This window comes from Lotus japonicus, chromosome 5 (assembly GCF_012489685.1).
Source record: "Lotus japonicus ecotype B-129 chromosome 5, LjGifu_v1.2".
Taxonomy (NCBI): domain Eukaryota; kingdom Viridiplantae; phylum Streptophyta; class Magnoliopsida; order Fabales; family Fabaceae; genus Lotus; species Lotus japonicus.
In genome coordinates, this window is record NC_080045.1 from 66,750,093 (window position 1) to 66,770,461 (window position 20,369).

The 20,369-nt window shown below is 35.5% G+C and overlaps 2 protein-coding genes across 2 annotated transcripts; both read right to left on the reverse strand.

Moving 5' to 3' along the window:
* Window positions 1-1,602: 1,602 nt before the first annotated feature.
* Window positions 1,603-8,977, reverse strand: LOC130720614 (serine/threonine-protein kinase STY46-like). The gene is made up of 16 exons (XM_057571282.1): window positions 8,675-8,977; window positions 8,135-8,249; window positions 7,011-7,111; window positions 6,719-6,835; window positions 6,244-6,298; window positions 5,872-5,982; window positions 5,491-5,541; window positions 5,222-5,397; window positions 4,991-5,098; window positions 4,113-4,186; window positions 3,826-4,001; window positions 3,564-3,659; window positions 2,701-2,781; window positions 2,564-2,617; window positions 2,274-2,408; window positions 1,603-1,981 (listed from the first exon to the last, which is right to left on the reverse strand). Exons 1-16 carry the CDS (start codon window positions 8,881-8,883, stop codon window positions 1,904-1,906), a joined length of 1,737 nt encoding a protein of 578 aa, XP_057427265.1. The 5' UTR covers window positions 8,884-8,977; the 3' UTR covers window positions 1,603-1,903.
* A 5,166-nt stretch (window positions 8,978-14,143) lies between these two features.
* On the reverse strand, window positions 14,144-18,682 carry LOC130718091 (F-box/LRR-repeat protein 10). Its single transcript, XM_057568557.1, has 5 exons — window positions 18,528-18,682; window positions 17,108-17,298; window positions 16,771-16,976; window positions 16,519-16,612; window positions 14,144-15,800 (listed from the first exon to the last, which is right to left on the reverse strand). Exons 2-5 carry the CDS (start codon window positions 17,294-17,296, stop codon window positions 14,352-14,354), a joined length of 1,938 nt encoding a protein of 645 aa, XP_057424540.1. The 5' UTR covers window positions 17,297-17,298; window positions 18,528-18,682; the 3' UTR covers window positions 14,144-14,351.
* Between the last annotated feature and the right edge of the window lie 1,687 nt (window positions 18,683-20,369).

Here is a 20,369-nt window from a genome sequence, read left to right on the forward strand (position 1 = left end):
GCACGCTGATATATACAACCACATGGAGCACCAAGAAATATTCATAACATGCTAGAAAAACCCCGACATAGAGATAATAATTCATCATTTATACGATACCAAAGTTGATTCATTTATATTTGGTTTCTTTAAAAACCAGCTGCCCAATCTCCTAATGCTGTGTCAGCACCATTTAGATCCTTATCTGTCTCAAACTCGATCTTAATAGTAATACTCCCTCCGTTTCAAAATGTAGGTTGTTTTGGGTTGTGCACATTGTTTAAAGAGCTCATTAATTGATAATTTTTTTATTATTAAAATACTCCTATTTAAAGTTGTGTTATATTAAGGAGAGAGAAATGTTATTATTGATTAAGTGGATAGTGAGAGTTGTGAACTTGTGATAGATGAAAATTGAATGTGGTAATTAAGAGATATAATATTAAATGAGGGTATATAAGGAAGAGAGAGAGAGAAAAAGTGTATTGCTTTTGCAAAACAACTTATATTTTAGAATATGGTATAAATTCTAAAACAACTTACATTTTGGAACGGAGGGAGTAGTAATTAATTGATCTCATCCTGATTTTGATTGAAAATGAGAATTTGGTAGGAACGAAACTTATCTAACACAACCCAAATTAACAATACTGTGCCCTTAATGTAATCAACAACTTCGTAAATCTCGTCAATACCGTGTCTCAGCCGCATCTCACCACCTCCATCAAATTCAGATCGTGTGTTTGATTCTGTTGTTGGAACTTGGAAGCACATAATAATATCTCAACTTTTTTTTTTTGATTAATTTTGTGTCATATTTTAATTTGATGTAATTGAATGACTGTGTAAAACTTTTTACACTATCAGTACATAGAAATTAATCTCAATAATTAATCAGATTTTGCCGTCAATACACACAAACTTTAATTTCATGATGTGCTTTAACTTTTCCGCTCAATCTGGCACTTAGTTGTTGTCATTTGTTGAGATAAGTTATTGTAATCGGACAAATGATGATTAGGAGAAAATTGCATTAGTTTACATTAATCCACAGGCACTCTAATTGTTCCCAAAATAATACAAAGGTGTCGACATAACACAAAATCAACAAAAAAAAGCACGCAAAATATCTTCCAGCTTGTAATGTAACGAAACGACAGTCAGAGTTCAATCAATGGTTCATCCAAACGTGGTATATGACATGCTAAAAATCATAACCAATAGTGAAAAATGTATATGTTTCTAGAGAATTGCCAAACTACACATGTTCTAGTCATAGGGCCCTTTGAGTTAATAGAAGAAGAAAAAAAAAGGCCTGGGGTCCAAATTTGTCGTAGATTTTCACATATAAACAATCAATTATAGCTGAATTCATTTTGTTTTTTTGTGGCTAATAATCATAGTTCAATTATTGTCACAATTCTACAATAGCACATGCTTCAAGATGATTTTTTTTTTTTTTTGGTCAATACTTCAAGATGATTTTAACAGATAGTGAATTAATATTACTCAATGGGCTACCACCAGTTCATCATTATTTCCATGACTTGGGCTTAGTAAACCCTATTGCATTTGATTGGGCTTAATATGCAGATGAAGACCCAAAAAAAAAGCCAAAAAATATAATTCTGTAAAAACAATCAAATAAAAAGCTCATATAATTCTGCAAAGACTACACATTAGTAGCATTTTGCTGAAAACATTTAGGCGCATTGTGTTCATTTATACCAACACCCTCTTCTTACACATATAAATAGAATAGAATGCCGTCATAAAATTAGAAGAAATGGCCGAGAGATATAATATGAACGCAAGCAGGTAGGTAATTGAAGAAAACTGTACATGTGTATATAAAAACAAATGGGAAATGGCCCTTGTGATTCATTGATCCTAGCTAGCTATCATCTATTTCATTAACCTCTTGTCAGTGATGACCACGCCTAAGGGCTGACAGAAATCCTCCCGATTTGTCCCTGCGCCGATCCTCTCCATCATCGCCAACCTGCTCTTGCACACACATAAAGTGTTATCCATTTCATCATCAAATTCAATACGTAATATTATTGTACTGGCAATTGGATTTAAGTGATTGGCATATCAATTCAAAATTATTTAACAAGTATTGAGATACATCAAAGTTAACATCAAATATACTTTAGAATTATATGAGGAATTATGTGAGGAAGTGTTTTCCCCTTCCTCACTCACTCTGTGTGTACTGTGCACTCACGTATGCATTATGCATACACAGACATACACAATAAAAACACATACATAAAGTAACCTTGCCATACCTCCTTAGCTAGCTTCTGCAGGATGTCAATAATTTCAGAGAAATCGGGTCTCAATGTTGAATCTTGCTGCCAAGACCTCTCAAGAAGCTCAACAAACTTTGGATGAGTGTTCTTGGGAATGGTGGGCCGCAGGCCCTGAAATCCATTTAAAGTATGTGATAAATACTCACTTTATATTCAACATGTGTCTTTCTGGTCAATCATGTAAAATTGTAAAGCACTTTCCTTTAAGTTTCCAGAATTAAGAAGACATTAGCAGCTTATTCTGCCAACCAAAGTAAAAGAATTACCTTTTGAACCACTCCTATAGCTGCCTGCAGAGGAGTCAAATATTCGTACGGAAGCTGTCAAGAAGTACACAGTAATTTGCATGAGAGGAAAATAATATTGTAATAGTAAGAACTCATAAGCTGGTCCATATAATTACCTTTCCAGTGAGCAACTCCCATAAAACAACTCCAAAACTAAATACATCAGCCTTGTGATCGTAGGGCTTGTGTTCTATGACCTTCAATACAAAGGAATCATGGTTAAGAAAAGATGACAAGATGAGCTACGTCTCCCATCTACCTGTGACACCAGAAAAAACTTCACACACGAAAAGGAAAGCCAATAAAAAGCATATTTTAGTGGGCTTAATAATACTAACATTCAGGGCATTAGATATGTCAAAAAAAATGAAGATTTCAATTTATACTACGCCTCTCTAAATATTAAAAGAGTTTATACCATTTATCCTATATCTACAATTGAGAAAAATTTCACCAATAGTTTAATCACATAGTTATGAAATATAAAGCTGCATTTCTGCAATAATCCTTTTCCTCACACCAAATGAATCAGTACAATTAAACCTCACAAGATGTTGGTAATCTGGTGTCTGGTTGAGCCAATGGGGGGAAAGATCAGGTTGAAAGTCAAAGCTGAACATTTTAGACCATTGTTTCCTAAAGACACTTGGACAAGATGATGAATGCAATATACTTTTCTACAGCCAATATGACCACATGTCCACATGATTGGAGTCTCACCAAAGTGGCTCATGAGTAACATCACCAGCTTCATTTGTTATAAATTTCCAGAAAGAAAGGACTCACTAAAAAACATCAAATTAGGATACACGCACTTTTTAACATTTATTTAGGATGAAACAACCAATTCTAAAAAGTACATATGCATATGGGAACATGACAAGTAAACAGGCAATGGGTGTTAGAAAAGTAAAAACCCAGCAAGAACATGCAAACTATTTGAACAATCAAACTATAATAATATGAGAAGATTATATACCTCAGGAGCCATCCACCGATATGTCCCAGTTTCTGCAGTCATAACTCCAGATTGAGCTTTCACTCTAGCAACCCCAAAATCAGCCACCTTTACAACCTGCAATGGAGCAAAGGCACAACATTCACTTTTACCTCAGTATGCCTAGGTTATGTTATTCATTGCATTTAGCCAAACATAAGGTTATTTTGTCAGGGGGGGGGGGAGAGCAGAAGAAGCACTGGACAAGTTAAATGACATAAATAAGTTAATGGAAACACCATACACCATTTTCATCCATCAAAAGATTGGCTCCCTTCAAGTCTCTATGGATTATGTTATGTTGATGCAAGTAGTTCATCCCTTTAGAAACATCAATTGCAACTTTGAGCAGGGAAGGAAATTTAAAAAAACCCTTCTGCTTATGCAAGTAGTCATACACACTTCCACCAGACATAAATTCTGAAATTTGACAAGGAAACAACCATTACAACGGACGTTGACAATAGCTTAGTATTTAAGATCACACATATACCATTATTCAACAACATAATGTAATTCACTGGAGTTCACCTGTTATTATGCATAAGCGAGGAGGCTTGGTACATGCTCCTATGAATTGTACAACATTCTTGTGTCGAACCTTTCTGCAAGTTCCAGCAGCGAGTTTAATATGGTTGTGCATAATTTACAAAAATTGAAGACATCCCTATAACCAATTTGCATTTTGCATATTTTCCCTTAATTAAAAAACCCAAAAATTAGTGAATACGCCAATTACAATAAAAGTTTGGTATATCATGACTAGTACCAAGAATCTAGAACATAATGCAACTGTCAAGTGTTCCTGTAAACTGCTGCTGTTTCTAGAACTTCCATATAGAAGAGATACATAAACTTAACCTAATATTCTTCATTTGAGCAAAGTTTCCCCCACCTGTTAATACTTCATATTGACTTGACTGGAACTATTGTTTTTTATCTAATGGTATGGGGAGAAATTATAAAATAAACAAATCCTGGAAACATTCAGGTCATTTTGACCAAAAAGTCAAGATTTAAGGAAGAAATTCAGTAAGGGAGTTGACACTAAATTTGAAAGACAATAATGGGCCTTTGGGTTTGGGTTGCTAAATTGGCGACATGAGAACGGCTATGAAACTCAACTGCATATCTCAAAGTGGGAGATCTTGAATTACAGTCCATAATTGTAAAAAAAAACTAGAATTCAAGAAGTACAAGACATAGCATGGATATCATTATGGAAAAGGTAACAGAATTATCCCATGTGAAACTATTTAATTCACACGCACTAAATAAATTGCATGTTCTCGTTACTCATTCTACTTTGTCCTACTAAAAATGAGCAAGCTTTTAGACATGGTCAACAGTTAATATTTTCAAAATCAAGTTCTTGCATAAGAAAAATATGCAAGTTTTATACAACAAACCTCATGATATAGACTTCCTGCACGAACTCTCTCTGCATTTCTGCATTTACATGCTCACCCTTGAGAACTTTGATGGCTACTTCCTGACTACAATATGTACCTTTAAATCTGATTTAATTAAAAGAGCTGGTTAATGGCAAATTGAATTAATATCTACACCTAATAAGAAATCCAGAAAATCTGTGGAACTAACAAAAAGAAATGCATGTTTCTGGATTGCTATTTACTCACAGTTCACCATATGACCCAGATGCAATTTGATTTCCATATGTCAAGTGTTTTGCATCTATTTCCCAAACATCTGTCCCATCATTTGGAATTGTAAGATGATCCTGTTCATGTTTCATCCTTGCTTGATCAGGCTCATCAGCAGACGATACTGATTGTTGATTGGACCTCGCCTGCCTCTGAAAGCAGTGGTCAAATAAGAGTTTAATTACAGGAAATTAGTCAAATTGGCTCCAGCGGTCATCTAGAAACACAGTAAAGGGCCTATTTACCTCAATCTTCAAGATTTCTTTTTCCAAAGCTACTTTTAACTTCTCTGTTTCCTGTTTTAGTGCCAATTCATCAAGATGTGCCTCATGAGCTAAGCCTCTAATAATGTTAAACAGTATAAAAGACAATGAACTAGTGGCAAATATTAACATGACAAGGTATTCCAAAATATGAAAGAAGTTACTTTGAGCGAGTATGGTTGCTAAGCCAGTGCTTGCAAATACGGTTGCTAAAAGGTGGTTTAGATGAATGTGGATATTACAATTATGTTTTTCAAAATAAATACAAGGGTCAATGACAATAAACTTTGAAAGAAACTGCTTATATATTTAAATATTAAGTATCCATCCCAACAAATTCATAGCAAATGAGTATAAACATACCTCATAGGGCCATCCATCAACAACAAAGACATCTAATGAGTAACCATCGGAAGTGGAAAAGGCATGTGCCTCTTGGATGTTCAGTCCAATCTCAGCAAGCAAAGCAGTTAACTGCAGGAGGAACCAGACCTTTGAGATACTCTCATTTATCACATGGGGTTCAAAGTTACTCCTAATTAGGTTTATCTAAGTAGGGTGATTATGAGTAAGTTGTTCTTAGATGCTATTCGAGCCGGGTAAAACGCTGCCTCAACCATCAATTACATCACATGTTTTAATAATTTATGGACAGAGAGAAATGCACCCCAAATTTTTGCAACTTGTGAGATACTTCTAACCTACACTATCTTGAATATAAAAGCTATAAAATACCTGACTGAGAAGCTTTGGCTTGTCTTCCGTTGAGAAAGTGATTTCATGCATGGGCCTACACATTGTCAATGATACAGATGTTTAATATCAAAGGGAAAAAAGCATAAAAATCAATTAAAAGACTTAATGGAAACTTCACAAATCATACAAGTTTAGATAGGCATATCTTGGATAGATAAGTTCTTAAATTTGTATTGTACATGATTGGCAAAGGAAATATGTAAATATTAAGACCAGACTAGCATATAAATCACAATTATCAGCTCCTCAACCTCAACAGTCAACAATGCCATATAGTTTATAATATAATTCAAAAGAACATAAATGTAAACTACTAATACTACAGACCAGCTGAGTTACAACTTCAGATTTGCCTCAATATGAAAAGAAAAGCATACATGGTCTAGATTTTAGGCCATCATTCAAAGAAAAAGTCCAAGCATAGGCCTAAAATAGCTTGCAACAGAAATTTCACCGTGAATATTGTACACTGGCATGTACAGATCTTTCATCTATGTCTTCAGAGTTATTTTCTTCAAGAGCCAGTGCTTCAAGATTAGGGGAAGAACCAAACGCAGGAGGTGGATGTATGCTAACAAATACAAAGAGAGAAAAAGTCAGAATTGCAGAATTATAAGGATCACACCCTACTAACTAGAATAATTAGCAGTGCTTTATACAGAGCAGTTACTTGAGTTTTATGAATTAAGATAATAGAGGCAAAAAGGTTTAGAAGGATTTTATGATAACGAGTCAGAAAATGACACCTCTGTCTGCTTGAGTACTTTGAAGAGCTTTGACCAGATTCTGTCCCAGGAGAATCAGAGTGGAAAGAGTCAGCTGAGTTTCCATCAGATGTGGGATGAACCTGCACAAAGTTACCAACACCAAAGCATACCACTCAAAATATGAAAATTGAAATTAAAAACATGAATACCGTACTAGGGGGGTAAAACAAAAATCATTACAAATTTAAAGGCATGAACATTATGTGCTGATTAATCAATGAGACGATTCAACCAGAAAATGAAGGTTAATTTGCTGACAAAAAGTATTTACAGACATACTGATGGTACATTAACCAAAGAGACTTGTACACATTTTCTTATGTTAAGGGACTCAAACAAACCATCAATAATGCTATATGAAAAAATATGTTGAAATTCAAAAAGAACTCTATTTCTCCATATTCACATGCTAACAATAACTAACCTAAAAGACTTTTGCAGGTTTGTTTAAGTTAGTACATTGAGAGTGGCCCAAACGAACCATCCACAATGCTATATGAAAAAACATGCTAAAACAATGTAATGAAAAAAAATCAAGCCACGCTGGTTAGAGTATTCAATCCACATAGATCACACAAAAGTAATTGTAAATTGTGATCATGGCACCCAAGTCATGACCCATATGTTTAAATTGGAAGCACTAGCAATGTCAGTCACAAACAAGCATGTCACAATAAAATTGACTTTCTAGCATAAAAAAACGTTAATTAGTTTTGTTTTTTTCTCTTCACCTTTCACCTTCTCATTGGTATGCCTAATCAGCTTAACTTCAGAACGCATAAAATTATAAAGCATAAGCACAATCAGATATAATTGTAGAAATTTTCCTTTCCAAATCTTAGATAAATTAAAATTAATCCGGATAAAAAATCTTTCTACAAGCATTATGATGGAGACTTGGAGAGCAAGGGAGATTCCACAACAGCCAATCTAATTGCAACATATACATCTAAAATAGCCATCCTCATCTCAACAAAGCACAGCAAAACAACAACGTCGCGCCAACATGCAATCACTAAGAAGCAAAAAACTGCAAGGACTCGAAGTAATATCACAAAGAACACACAGCACTACTACAGTCGAAGAAAGGAGGCTCACGTTACCTGCACCAAGCGAACTTCAATCGAAGGCCTATTAGCAGGATCGTGCGCCAAATGCAGTAATCTCTTGTGCATAAGAACATCCGCCGCCCTCTCCACATTCACATCCAACGCATACCTGCAATGCAATGCACAATATCCTCAAATCTCTCTCCAAACCCCAAAATCCAAAAAGAAAAAATGGCAGACCTAATCAACCTTATAGAATCAACAAAACAGAATCACAACAACAATCCAAGCCACTGATTCAAATTCAAAATTCTTCATACACATTCACGAATAATAAAAATAAAAATACGGTGAAAAATTTTCACTGTTGATTCTAGTCCATGTATTCGCGCTTCAAACGAAATCAATCTACTGTGAAAATCTCAGATAAACAGAATTATATATATACAGAATGATGAAGCAAACGGAAATGAGAGAGAGATTCAATGTTAGGAGGTTAACAAAGTGGTTGTGACTGTGAGAGGAAATGGAAATAGCGTAATTCGCATGTGTGTATGTGAAAGCGAAGAGAACAGAGGGAGAGAGAGGAGAGACCGTGCGGGAAGACGGTTGAAGTGAGCCCAGAGCTGATCGTGGAAGCCAGGTTGCAAAGCCTCAGGGTTGCCGGAATCGTTCAAGCGGCGAAGAATCTCATTGTAGACTTCGACCTTGTGGCGGTGTTGGCGGGTCTGCGACGGAGACGGCGTGGCACGGTGGTTGCTGGTGCCGGAAGTGTCGTTGTCATCCACCACCACCATCACCATCGAACGAAGAGAAAATGCGAAGCGATTCGCTGTGTTCACGTGAAATGAAATGAAACAACCAAACTTTGCTTGCTTTTATTGTGTGAAGGTTATACAAAATTCAGGCTTATAGCATAGCATGTATTAGTACCCACCTGGGGTGGGTTTATCATTTATTTTTTTAACATTTAATATGTAATATGTATGTATGTATGGATTATTATTATTTTTTCAAGATGTGTAATATTAATATGAAGGTGGAAATGGAATGACTCAATCTTATTAATTACATTAATTGGGGAGAGAGCGAGATAATGATCTTATCCTTTTATATGTGATTCCTTAATATAAGCTTAAATACCTACTACAGCGGTTGGCTGAGTCATCGTTGTGTCAACATCTTTAGCGTAAATTAATTATATTTTGAATGAATTTGTAATTTTTCCTTTTATAAAATGTAATTTTGAATGAAGAAAAATCATTTGATATGAGAAGTTATAAAAAGTGTCACAGAAAAAGCAGAATATTTTCCTTTTAGGGAAAACGCAAAAAGAATGATGCTTAGAAACTGAATTGCCATTATGGGGTAGTCATTCAAGTACCAATTCAAATGACGTGGCATATTTGAGGTCTAGGTGTCCACATATATATTTGGATAAGCTCATTGGGAAAGGACAGTTCAGGCGTTCTCAAGAAAAATTTGGTTGAATGGCATCAATGACAATTGCGCATGTCACATGTATACTTTTGAAATTTTGCCGGGCTATATATGCTTTGGAACCTAATTTAACACATGATGAGAAATAGGATAAAGTTAAAAGGAAAAAAAGTGTTAATATTTTTTTATAGAGAGATTAATTTCTATGCACCGACGGTTTTACACTATCATTCAATCACAACCTTTCATTTTTTATTTTATATATTATTAAATTCAAAATTAATTATGAACTAACAAAATAAAGAGATATGATTGAATAATAGTGTAAAACTTATTTAAATTTTTAGTACATAGAAATTAATCTCTTTTATAAAATAGTCGAATTTGTAAGATATAAATAGTAAAAACAAATTTGCTTTTTTTTTCGATGAAGTAAAAACAAATTTGCTTAATCAAGGGTTTTAATATATAGCATAATTTGAATATGAAGCTAATTTATTGGTCATGTAAAATGAATTAAGAGATGGCCGTAAGGCGTAAACAATGCAATTAGTCAACAATTTATTTTATTTTACTTCATAGTATTTCTATTATCATTACTCATTAGTATAGTAGATCTTTGATTAGCATTAAAAAATGGAACAATGTTTTGGTCAATTTATTCGGTTTCGGAAAGCACATATCGATTGTGGAACAATCAACTAGGATCATGGGGATTGATTTAAAAATGTTATCACATTAATCGGATTGTCTTAGTTAGGGAATTAATTAGGAACAATAAAAAATGGATTAGTGAGAATTATAATCACGTGGTGGGATGAGGAAATCCGACATCGCGAATACACGTGGCAAACACGAGGGGACCCACAACATGCAAGGAAGGATGTGTCATGAGATTAGCATCAAACCGCCACAGTGGAAAAACCAAAACCTTATTTTCGTAAAATTAATGTAAACCTAAATTGCTATGTTGTGGAGTATTATTATTGTTAGTATTTTTTTGACGATTACGTTGCAAATCTGAATCACATTTTTAGAAGGAATTGAAAGTACTTAATTACAAAAATTTGTATAAATCTGAATCACATTTTTTCTTCTCACATGTATTTTTTATTTATTAATTAAGAGAGAGCAAGACTGCAAGATTAACTAGATAAATATAAATACTGATCATATGGTGTTGTATTTTATTTACAATAATGATTTGTTCACACCTCTCTTTTGAGGTGGAGAGGTGGATTGATGAGAGATAGAAAGAAAAGAAAAAGTAAGAGAGAGAAAATATGAGATGTGATAGATGATAAGATGAGAGAGATGAGTAATGATATATACCCACCTCATTTTTAAAACACTTCATTTCCACCTCTTTTTGTTTCTATCTCACTCCTCTTATCATCTATCACATCTCATATTTTCTCTTTCTTACTTTTCATTTTCTTCCTATCTCTCTCATCATTCCACCTCTTCCACCTTAAAAGAGAGGTGTGTAAGTAACATTACTCATTTAATAAGAGTACTTGATGATAGAGTTGGAATAGGAATTGGAAACGTGGAAGCATGCAGGTAGGTAGAGATGCTGAGGTGGCAAGGTGACCCTTGGATGCGACGAAGGGACACTGCATTGCATTGTGAGAAGAAGAAGTAAAAGGGGAGCACAGCACAACAGTGTCACTGTGTCAGCTACAAATGTTCAAAAGACAGCAAACTTGAAGCAGCCAGTAGTGGCGGCTGCGGCATGCCACACCCTCCAGCATGGGTCTCATCACTCTTCCACGTTTACAAATTAAACCACATTAATGTTCACAAACAATGTATCAGGTTCGAGTTCTTTCAAATGTAGTTAAACTAAATTCTAATATGGTAAGCTTTGTCACTCATGACCGGTGCTTAAACATGATTAGAAAATCATTGGTCAGATCCACTATTTAACATGCTTATCTTGAGGTGAGGAATTAGTATCACAATAATAGAGTTATGAGAATATGTTGGTAAAAAAAAATGAAATTATACCCTCTCTCGAATGACAATCATGGAGATTTTTATTTTCATTTAATTCCGTGACTTTCTCCTTTATTTACTACATGACTGTCGTAGCTTACATATATATATTTTTTTCATCATACTCGCACATATTAGGTATATAAATAATATATATGGTGTATCTCCGTATCCCAGCGAGTGATTCAACCATTTTTCATAAAACCATGCATGTGAATATGTGATAGCTAGATCATAGATCAGAATCATGTGACTTTCTTTTAGGTCTAGCATTTTAATTACTCACGGTTGAGGATATTCTTTTATATATCCTTGGTATAAATCTCCATCTAATCCGGAAATATTTTATCATCATTATCAAAAACTTATACTTTCTTTTTGAATTTGAAGTTGGGGAACCAAGTTTAAATCTTTTCATACAAAATTCAGGTTTGATGTGAACATTGGAAATGAGTTTTAAGCAAAACTAATAACCATTGCTATTGTACACACCAAGAGTGAAATGAAATAAGTAAGACGGTCACTATCTAGAGGTGTCCTAGTATAAAAGGGTTTCAAGATTTCAAAAACTTATGCTTTACTCTACTAACTTGCTTTCCTTTTTATTAAAAAAAAAACTTGGATGTAATTTTAGTCCATTTATTTTTTACCTTTCAATGATTTTTTAGACCCCTTGCGTTTAATTGTTTAATTTTTGTACTCTTATTTTTAGCTTGGAGTTATTTTTTTGTTACTAAAGAAAAACTAGCTTTAAGTAACTTTAATCCTCATATTTTCAATTGCTCAATTTTAATCCCTGTATTTTTTTTCTAATATTACAATCAAATTTCTCTGTTAAAATTGTCATTCAATTTTAAGCTAATTTTAATGATATTTATAATCAAAGATAATCCATGTGGTGACTGATGTGTTAAAAGATCGCAAATAATTTTAAGCATAGCTGAACTTTCTCAACCCATGCCATATGTTTTAAAATATTCTAATTATTTTATTAATGATCGATGCAACTTGTACTCTTTCTTTAAACTCAAGCCTTAATCTTTAATTTTCAACATGTTGATTGCTGAAGGTTGAGGATATTCTTTGATCCAGGGTACAAATTATACTCGATGCAAGTGTCCAACCCAGAGTATTTTATCATCATTCAAATACCAATAACTTAGTAGTACGAGTATATGGTAATACTGCTTGATAAATAACAACAATATTATAAACTTCTAACATTATCTAAAGAATACTGACCGAAGTGTATTTGTTTACACTTCTGAATTTGAACATAGTAATATTTTAAAAAACATTTGAAAGTTAAAAATTTGAAAACATATTTGTTTGCATTTTCAGAAGTTAAACCAAATACAATTCCGAAGGTTCAAGATCCTGAAATTAAATTTTTTTTCCGAAAATTCAAGTTCCAAATAATTGTGTCCCAGGGGCCAGGAGTTCAACTTAAGGAAGTGTAAACAATGACAACTTGGAAAATAAATTTTATGGGTGTGTGGATAGCAGTCATATGATGTGCCAACAAAAAGCATAAAAAATAAAAAATAGCACAAAACAGATCTTTGTTTTGTTTTTTCTAAATAACAAAAGACCTTGGTGCCCAAAACAAACGCGATCTTGGACAACAAAAACTGTAACACTTGTAATTTTCGCCCCAAATATTCTGTCTTCACTATTTGGGCTTACGGTAGCCACTAGCCAGTCAACCCACCTCGCTTGTCAGCTTTATATTCACCAAAATCAGCTTTTATTTGTTGACAAAAAAAAAAATCACCTCTTATTTCAATGTTTGAGAGAAAACTCTTTATGAATTGGTATAAAAATCTGTTCTTACGATCAACTGTATTTAAACACATACACTAAGTGATAAAGATAGGAGAACATAACTCCATGCGGTGTTCAAAGTAAAAAAAAAAAAAAAAAGGCTAAAAATCACTTTTGACCCCTGATATTTTAAGTTTATGCAAATTCTGTCCCTACTCTATTTTTATCGATGTTTCTACCCCTCATGTTTTCAAACAGTGCACCGTCTACCCCTCCGTTAGTCAGACGTTAACAAACTAACGGTATGAGCTGATTTGACTTTTTTTTTTAATATTTTCTAGACATACCACGTGGATATTACAAGTGAAATTGGAAAAAGGGGGCATGAGAGATTCAAACTCAGGACCTGTAAGTAGCAAAACATGCATTTAACCAGTTCAGTTACATACATAATTGATATACACATCAAGCAAATTTAATTTATATCATTTCCTTGATCATCATCAACTTCATATACTCCTCTTCATCTCTCCAATCCACTAAGGAACCTCTCTTGAGAAAGCCTAACTGACGGAGGGGTAGAGGGTGCACTGTTTGAAAACATGAGGGGTAGAAACGTCGACAAAAATAGAATAATGGCAGAATTTGCACAAACTTGAAACATCAGGGGCCAAAAATGCTTTTTAGCCAAAAAAAAAACATCCCACTCCCTTCCCCAACTCATCACTCAATGTCTACACAAAAAACAAAACTAGTGGACAGCAGAACAGGATTTTGAACAATCTTTTGTCCCAAAAAATGTTCTAACAACAGAAGTTAAGGTCTTTGACACACAGCAATGAGACTTGCATCATGTCATGCTTACAGCCAATACTTCAAATCCATTGAATGGTTTGGGCACAAGTTCCAAACAACAAATATTAACAAAAAAGTTTTACCAAGTTCCAATCAACAAAGAATTATAAGAAGTTAACACGACTTGTCCAAATCAAATGCATACAACAGATCACACAAAAGTCTAACATGCTAAGCCATGTGCCAGCAAATTAGACATTTGCTTTAAAGCAAATTAGATAACCAGTTCTTCATTGTTTTCAGCATCAACCATTTCTTCATCGTCAGTATCAATATCAGCTTCAAGCAGCCACTGCTCAAATTCATCCACCTCATCATAATCATGTGTATATAAGCCATCTGAGATATCATACGGATCAGCCCCGAGCTCCTCACCATGGCATGCCACATGCAAGAAGGGCCTACTTCTAGCTAAAGCATCTACCATGTCTCTGTTAACACTTCCAGTCACTCCCAACCATTTCAGCCTTGGAAAATATGGTTTCTTTAGCCAGCGGAATGAAAGCTGTGTAATGCCACCGCAGTTGTAAAGATCCAACACACGTAAACTGCTTCCATGCCATCTTGCCTCATTAACCAACATTGAAGCTAATGCCATGACTGAAGTGTCACCGATTAGAGGGCACTGTCGCATTCGGAGTTCAAAAAGGAGAATCCTACTTTTTGCCAGCATCAGAACTCCGTTATCCGAGAGGTTAGGAAGATTAGAAAGATCCAGTTCTCTCAATTCCAGCATGCCACAACCATGAAATAGAACTGCAATGCATTTATCGGTAAGCCTCTTGCACCCTCGAAGAGATAACGCATATAGTGAATTAATAACAGATGGCCGTAAGCATGAAAGTCCAGCATCAGTTATATCAGAGCCATCTAATAGTAAAACTTTCAGTTTTGTAAGTGTGCCAATGGCCTGGAGAGCATCATCCCCAAGGCTCCTGCAATATCTCAAGTCGAGAATTTTAAGCTCCACATTTGATACCAACCTCAAAACTGCATGGTTTGTTAACAGATTGCACCATCTTAAGCTCACGTGTAGTAAAGTAAGAGATGTTGCAGAGATATCATGAAAAACTAGGTCAGTTAACTGAGTCCCATGAGTGACCTTCAGCTTGAGTAGGCAGGAGCAAGAATGCAGGATAGTTTTGAAACCGGTGTCTGTAACACGACAAAAGCCGCCGAGACATATGCTCTCCAAGTTTGCACACTTGTCAGCCATTAGAAGTAATCCCAGATCGTTTACTCTTCGGAAATAGGTAATGAGGAACTCTTGGCTTCGTATCAGCGAAAGATAGTTCAGCCTTCCATGGGGATTAATTTGTTGAAGGCCAGCGTTCGTTAGGTCAAATGTAATTCTTGGTTCAATCAGTGGTGCATCCCGAAGATCCAAATGGGTCAAAAAGACAAGACCTTTAGATATTGTACTAACCATAGCATCAGTTATATAGTCCACTGAAAGGCATAGTTTCTGAATGCCTGGAAGTACGGATGGTTGAACAGGACTTAAGGACTGATGGGATCCCAAATTGGGGCTAAGCAGTTCAGTCACAGTAACTGAAGAAATGTAGCCAATCTCAAGAGAAGTGAGTTTCTCTGAGGCAGAAGCCCAAACTCGAGCAAAGTTATGACGTAGAAAGAGAGAGACGTCAAACATCAGATTCAATGCCTACCAAAATAACCATCATGTGTATTAGATCTAATGGCATCAATAATCATCAGTCAGCATGTCATCATATTTTAAAATCGGGGGTAAAAACATAAAAACAAACATTTCAAGGAAGAAGACCATGAGGAGACTTTTGAGCCTGTTTGGATGCGGACCAGAGAACACTTATTGGAGCTTATCTAGTGTTTCTTCTAGTAGATAAGCTCTTATAAATGCTCTTTAGTCCACATCCAAACGAGCACATTACTACATCAATAAGCTGTAATGACAAAATTGGTCAATTCAGTCTTTAGTTTGGTATCAACAGTGAAAACACATACAAAATTTCCCAAGTCTTAACATTTCTCCTGATTTTTTATGCAGATATTTACAATCAAGTAAACTTTTAGAGATCAGTAAAGGTCCAAATGGGATCAAATGTTAGTAGAAAATCCAATGATCAAAGAAACAAAATGAGACCAATGCATAGTCAACATGATTTACCAAAGAGAGTAAGACCTAACATCTTAGCAAAGAGCTTTTTACCATAGCAAGCAAGAAGGGCTCATAAATGTTGATAAATCACCAAGATCTATGTAACGATGAAAAACCAATCTTTTGTTTGATATTTTTTTCCATCCCATTGTTCAAGACCATAAGAATGTATAATCTAGAGAATCTTGAAATCTGTTACTTTAATTATATCTTGAAGCTTTTAATTTTAATAGCTATGGCTTACTTCCAATTGGGAGCATCCGCTGAGTAACTCCTCCAGATCAGAAATATGAATTGCCCTCCCTCTTTTTTCTGCTACCGAGCCCAAGTAGAGAGACCTGATGGGAATAAACAGCCAACCAATAACAACTGCACTAAAAACTGCTAAACTACACCATGCTAAGTGGACTAGTCCATCCCAAACATGCATTACAAGTGCTAAATCATATCATCAACCACAATTACCACCAGAAAGATGAAATGGATTATCACAAACCTTAGATCCTTGCATCTGGTTCCAATCTCAGAGAGCAGTTTCCCACTGAAATCGGCACAGTTGTGCAGGCAAAGCTCATGCAAGGAGGGTTTGACCAAGAGGGCTATTGCAGAATCATCAAGGCGACCGCAATCAACCTTGAGGCTCTGAAGGTAAGGGTTCGGTGGCAGCAACGGTCTCAGCAGACCCCCAGAAGGCGCAATGTCCTGAAAAACAAACAAGCGTTGTTAGATTGGGGATTTCCGAAGAAACCCAGATCGGAAAATCGAAAAAAAAACGAACTTTGACAAATAGAGGAAGTGGGGTGGTGAAAGGGAATGATGGGTATGATACGTACGACGAGGTGGAAATTGGGGAGGAAAGAGAGGATTTGATTGGCGCAGGAGCGGAAGGTGGAGGAGGTGGAGGCTAAGGAACAGATGGAAGCGATGTCGAGCTTGGTCATGATGGTGGCGAGGAGAGCGTAAGGGAGGTGTTCCAGATTCACCTCCATGGTTCCTGCTTCTGAGCTCTCTGGATCGGGCATGTCTTTTGTGAAGGTATGAAAAACGGTAGAAAGGGGGGGTTTGAATAACGTTTTCAGTACAAAACTACCACCTTAAAGATTTTAACAAATCTTTTCGAGAACTAAGTGCAAAAGATAGAGATAGAAAAGCACACAAGGATTTTATCCTGGTTCACTTGATAAATCACTCAAGCTACTCCAGTCCACCCGTTAAGGTGATTTCTTCCTTCTTAGAATGAAGGCAATCCACTAATCAGGTAAGAGTTACAACTGCACTTGAAACCTACAAGTGACTAACAATTACACTGACTTAGCTCACACTAAGATTCACTCTCTTAGTCTTCTCTAGGATCCGATCAACCTTGATCTCCTAAAGGAAAATCAAACAACTGTTTGAGGTTGGTGTTTACAAGGGTTTGCTTCTGAATAAGCTGAGTGTAAACTAAAATAAATTACAAGATGAAAGAAAGCTTAGAATATATCTTGCGCGTGTGTATTGCTTCTTGTATATTTTTTTCTTCTTTTTTTCTAGCCGCTTCTTTCAATCTTCAGCCTCTATATATACTCCAAGGATTAGGGTTGAGCGTTGCATGGGAAATGCTACCGTTGGAGGGCAGTTCTGGAAAATCCAGCTTCTGCTGTGGCTGAGAACGTTAGGTAGGTCGTCAGGAAGGTACACTTGCTTTTGTACTTGGATAGCGACTTGACCTTTTAACCTAGGAGACTTCTGATCAGAGGAATGCTTCGTATTGGAACTTGTGAAGCCGGTTGATCAGAGTCAGAGGGATAGCACAGATCCTCTGACCATTGTATCTTCTGATTCTGAACTCAGAGGGAAGAACATGGCCTTCAGAGTTTCTTGCTTCTGGACTTCAGAGTTTCCACTATTCAGCTTCTGGATCTTCAGAGTCTTCTACACCATCGGAACATCTGAACCTTCAGTGTTTCTTGGTTGTCAGAACTTCTGGATCATCAGAGCTTCTAGCGACTGAGTCCTCATCAGAGTTTGTATAGCTTCAGATCTTCTGAAGCTTTTCCACTGTTCATACTGAACATGGTGAATGCGAAAGCGTTGCTTGGGTTACCCTTTATACACAGTGCTTCTGATTTGTGTGAAATTGAGTCAGGGTCAGAGCCTGTAAATAGCACACTCAGAAAAACACGTTAGAGTACCACAATTGTTCATATCAAAAGGTTAACTTGTAATCATCAAAACATAGAGTTGTACTACTAGATCAAAACTTGATCTTACATTTTGTTGAGAGAAGAAGAAGGCTTTGAGTAAAATGATGAAGAGGAGTTGTTGGTAAATGGTAATGTAATCACATGTGGTTTTGTTTTTGATGCAAGAGGGAAAGGGGGATGAGGGGAAATGAGAGGAAAAAGAAAGAAAAGGAGAAGAAAGGGGGGAGAAAGGAAAAGGAAGATAGTGAAAACTGATATGATCTTCTAGGGTTGTCTAAATGACTCATGATAAAGTTTTGGTTAAATAACTCATCATTCAATCACATTGGAGATAAGTGAGTTAGAATTTCTATATTTTATTTATTAATTTTTTTCCAACTCATTTATCTCCAATGTGATTGGATGATGAGTTATTTAACCCAAACTTTATCATGAGTCATTTAGACAACCCGAGAATATCACATCAGTTTTCACTATGATAAGTTATATTGTTTGGTAGAAGAAATCGTGGAAGAAAAGAGAGGGGTAATTATTTAAAGGTAAATTCTCTGGTACGTTAATTTTTTTTTTGTTATATTTGCATTTAAGTAATTCAATAGATTATAATCATATTATTTATCATCATTTTCAACCCAATTCCCCACCCCTCCCACTCACAGTCCACCTTCTCCTCCCTCCCGTCGCAACCCAATCACCCACATTTGTCCTTCTCCTCCCTCCCCACCGCTACCTAAATAACCACCCTCATTTTTCTCCAACACCTAAAAAACAGAAACTATGAAGGTGGTAGATCGTGGTTTTGGTTACAGTTACATCTTTGGGGCCGGTACCCACACTCAGTCTTATGGTAAATACTACTTTTTTCGTTTCTTAATATAAGAACCAAGCAACAACTTCACACCACCTTAAGAAATTCAGTACATTTAGGTAATTGCATTAAATTTGTTCTCAATTTATATCAGTTTTCTCAAATTACCCTTCACTCGTTATTCTTAATCTTTATGCATCATTAATACTATAGAAAGTGGAAAGAGAGAGAAAATTCAATCTATAAGGACATTCAAGTCCAAAATTAATTAATGCACCACAAACTCCAAGGTGGTTCTTAACAAAATGACCTAGGTGCATCTCTCATTTGGTTCTTATCAAAATGAATGAAGGGAGTATATTTTTAGATTTTAACTTTACTTGTCAATTAACTTTATCTCATAAAAATTCATTTTTTAATGAAGATAAGCGAGTGGTGGAAACGAATGATGGTGATGAAGATGCGCATAAAATGACCATAGTTGATAGATGAACAAAGCTTAGAAAACACAACTCGCAAATCTCATGTCCCTAATAATGAAATGTTGCATTACTACGATATAACAACAAAATTTTAATTGACACATAAGTCTTTATTATTAAATCAACTCATTTTTATGTATCACGCCTTGATTTGACTTAAGGTACTACACCAAACACTTTGTTTTAAATAAGATATTAACTAGTAAGTAGCACGTGCAATACACGGTTTTTTTTTTTTAAATAATACTTTAAAAGTATCATTTATATAAGATAGAGTTGAATAAAATTTAAATTATACAATAAAATATTTAGATAAATTGAAACAAACAAATAACTTTTTGCAATTCAATCTTATCATAAAGCACTACAAGAGCATCTGATCTCACCTCTGCTAGGGTTTTCGCACTGACGGAAATAGAATGGCGAACGACGGCGGAGGGATTTCGACGGAGGAGAAGGACCTTCACCGGCGGAGCACCTACAAGCCTAAGCACACTGGAGGGAGTTCAGTAGGCAAGGAACCCTTGGTTACAGTGACGGGTCTTAACCTGATGAGGAAACCGCTTTCGTATAGAGACATCTGCACTGGAATTAATGGAGTGGACCGTATAGAGGAGGA

Excerpts from the sequence above, each read along its gene's own strand:
- LOC130720614 (XM_057571282.1), bottom strand. The coding sequence starts at position 8,883 with ATGGTGATGGTGGTGGTGGATGACAACGACACTTCCGGCACCAGCAAC. Across the intron at positions 4,187-4,990 it reads CAGGAAGTCTATATCATGAG|AAAGGTTCGACACAAGAATG; the intron begins GTTTGTTGTATA and ends TGGAACTTGCAG. Across the intron at positions 1,982-2,273 it reads TGCAGAAGCTAGCTAAGGAG|GTTGGCGATGATGGAGAGGA; the intron begins GTATGGCAAGGT and ends GTGCAAGAGCAG.
- LOC130718091 (XM_057568557.1), bottom strand. The coding sequence starts at position 17,296 with ATGCCCGATCCAGAGAGCTCAGAAGCAGGAACCATGGAGGTGAATCTG. Across the intron at positions 16,613-16,770 it reads ACCAGATGCAAGGATCTAAG|GTCTCTCTACTTGGGCTCGG; the intron begins GTTTGTGATAAT and ends TATTCCCATCAG. Across the intron at positions 15,801-16,518 it reads GCGGATGCTCCCAATTGGAA|GCATTGAATCTGATGTTTGA; the intron begins GTAAGCCATAGC and ends TTATTTTGGTAG.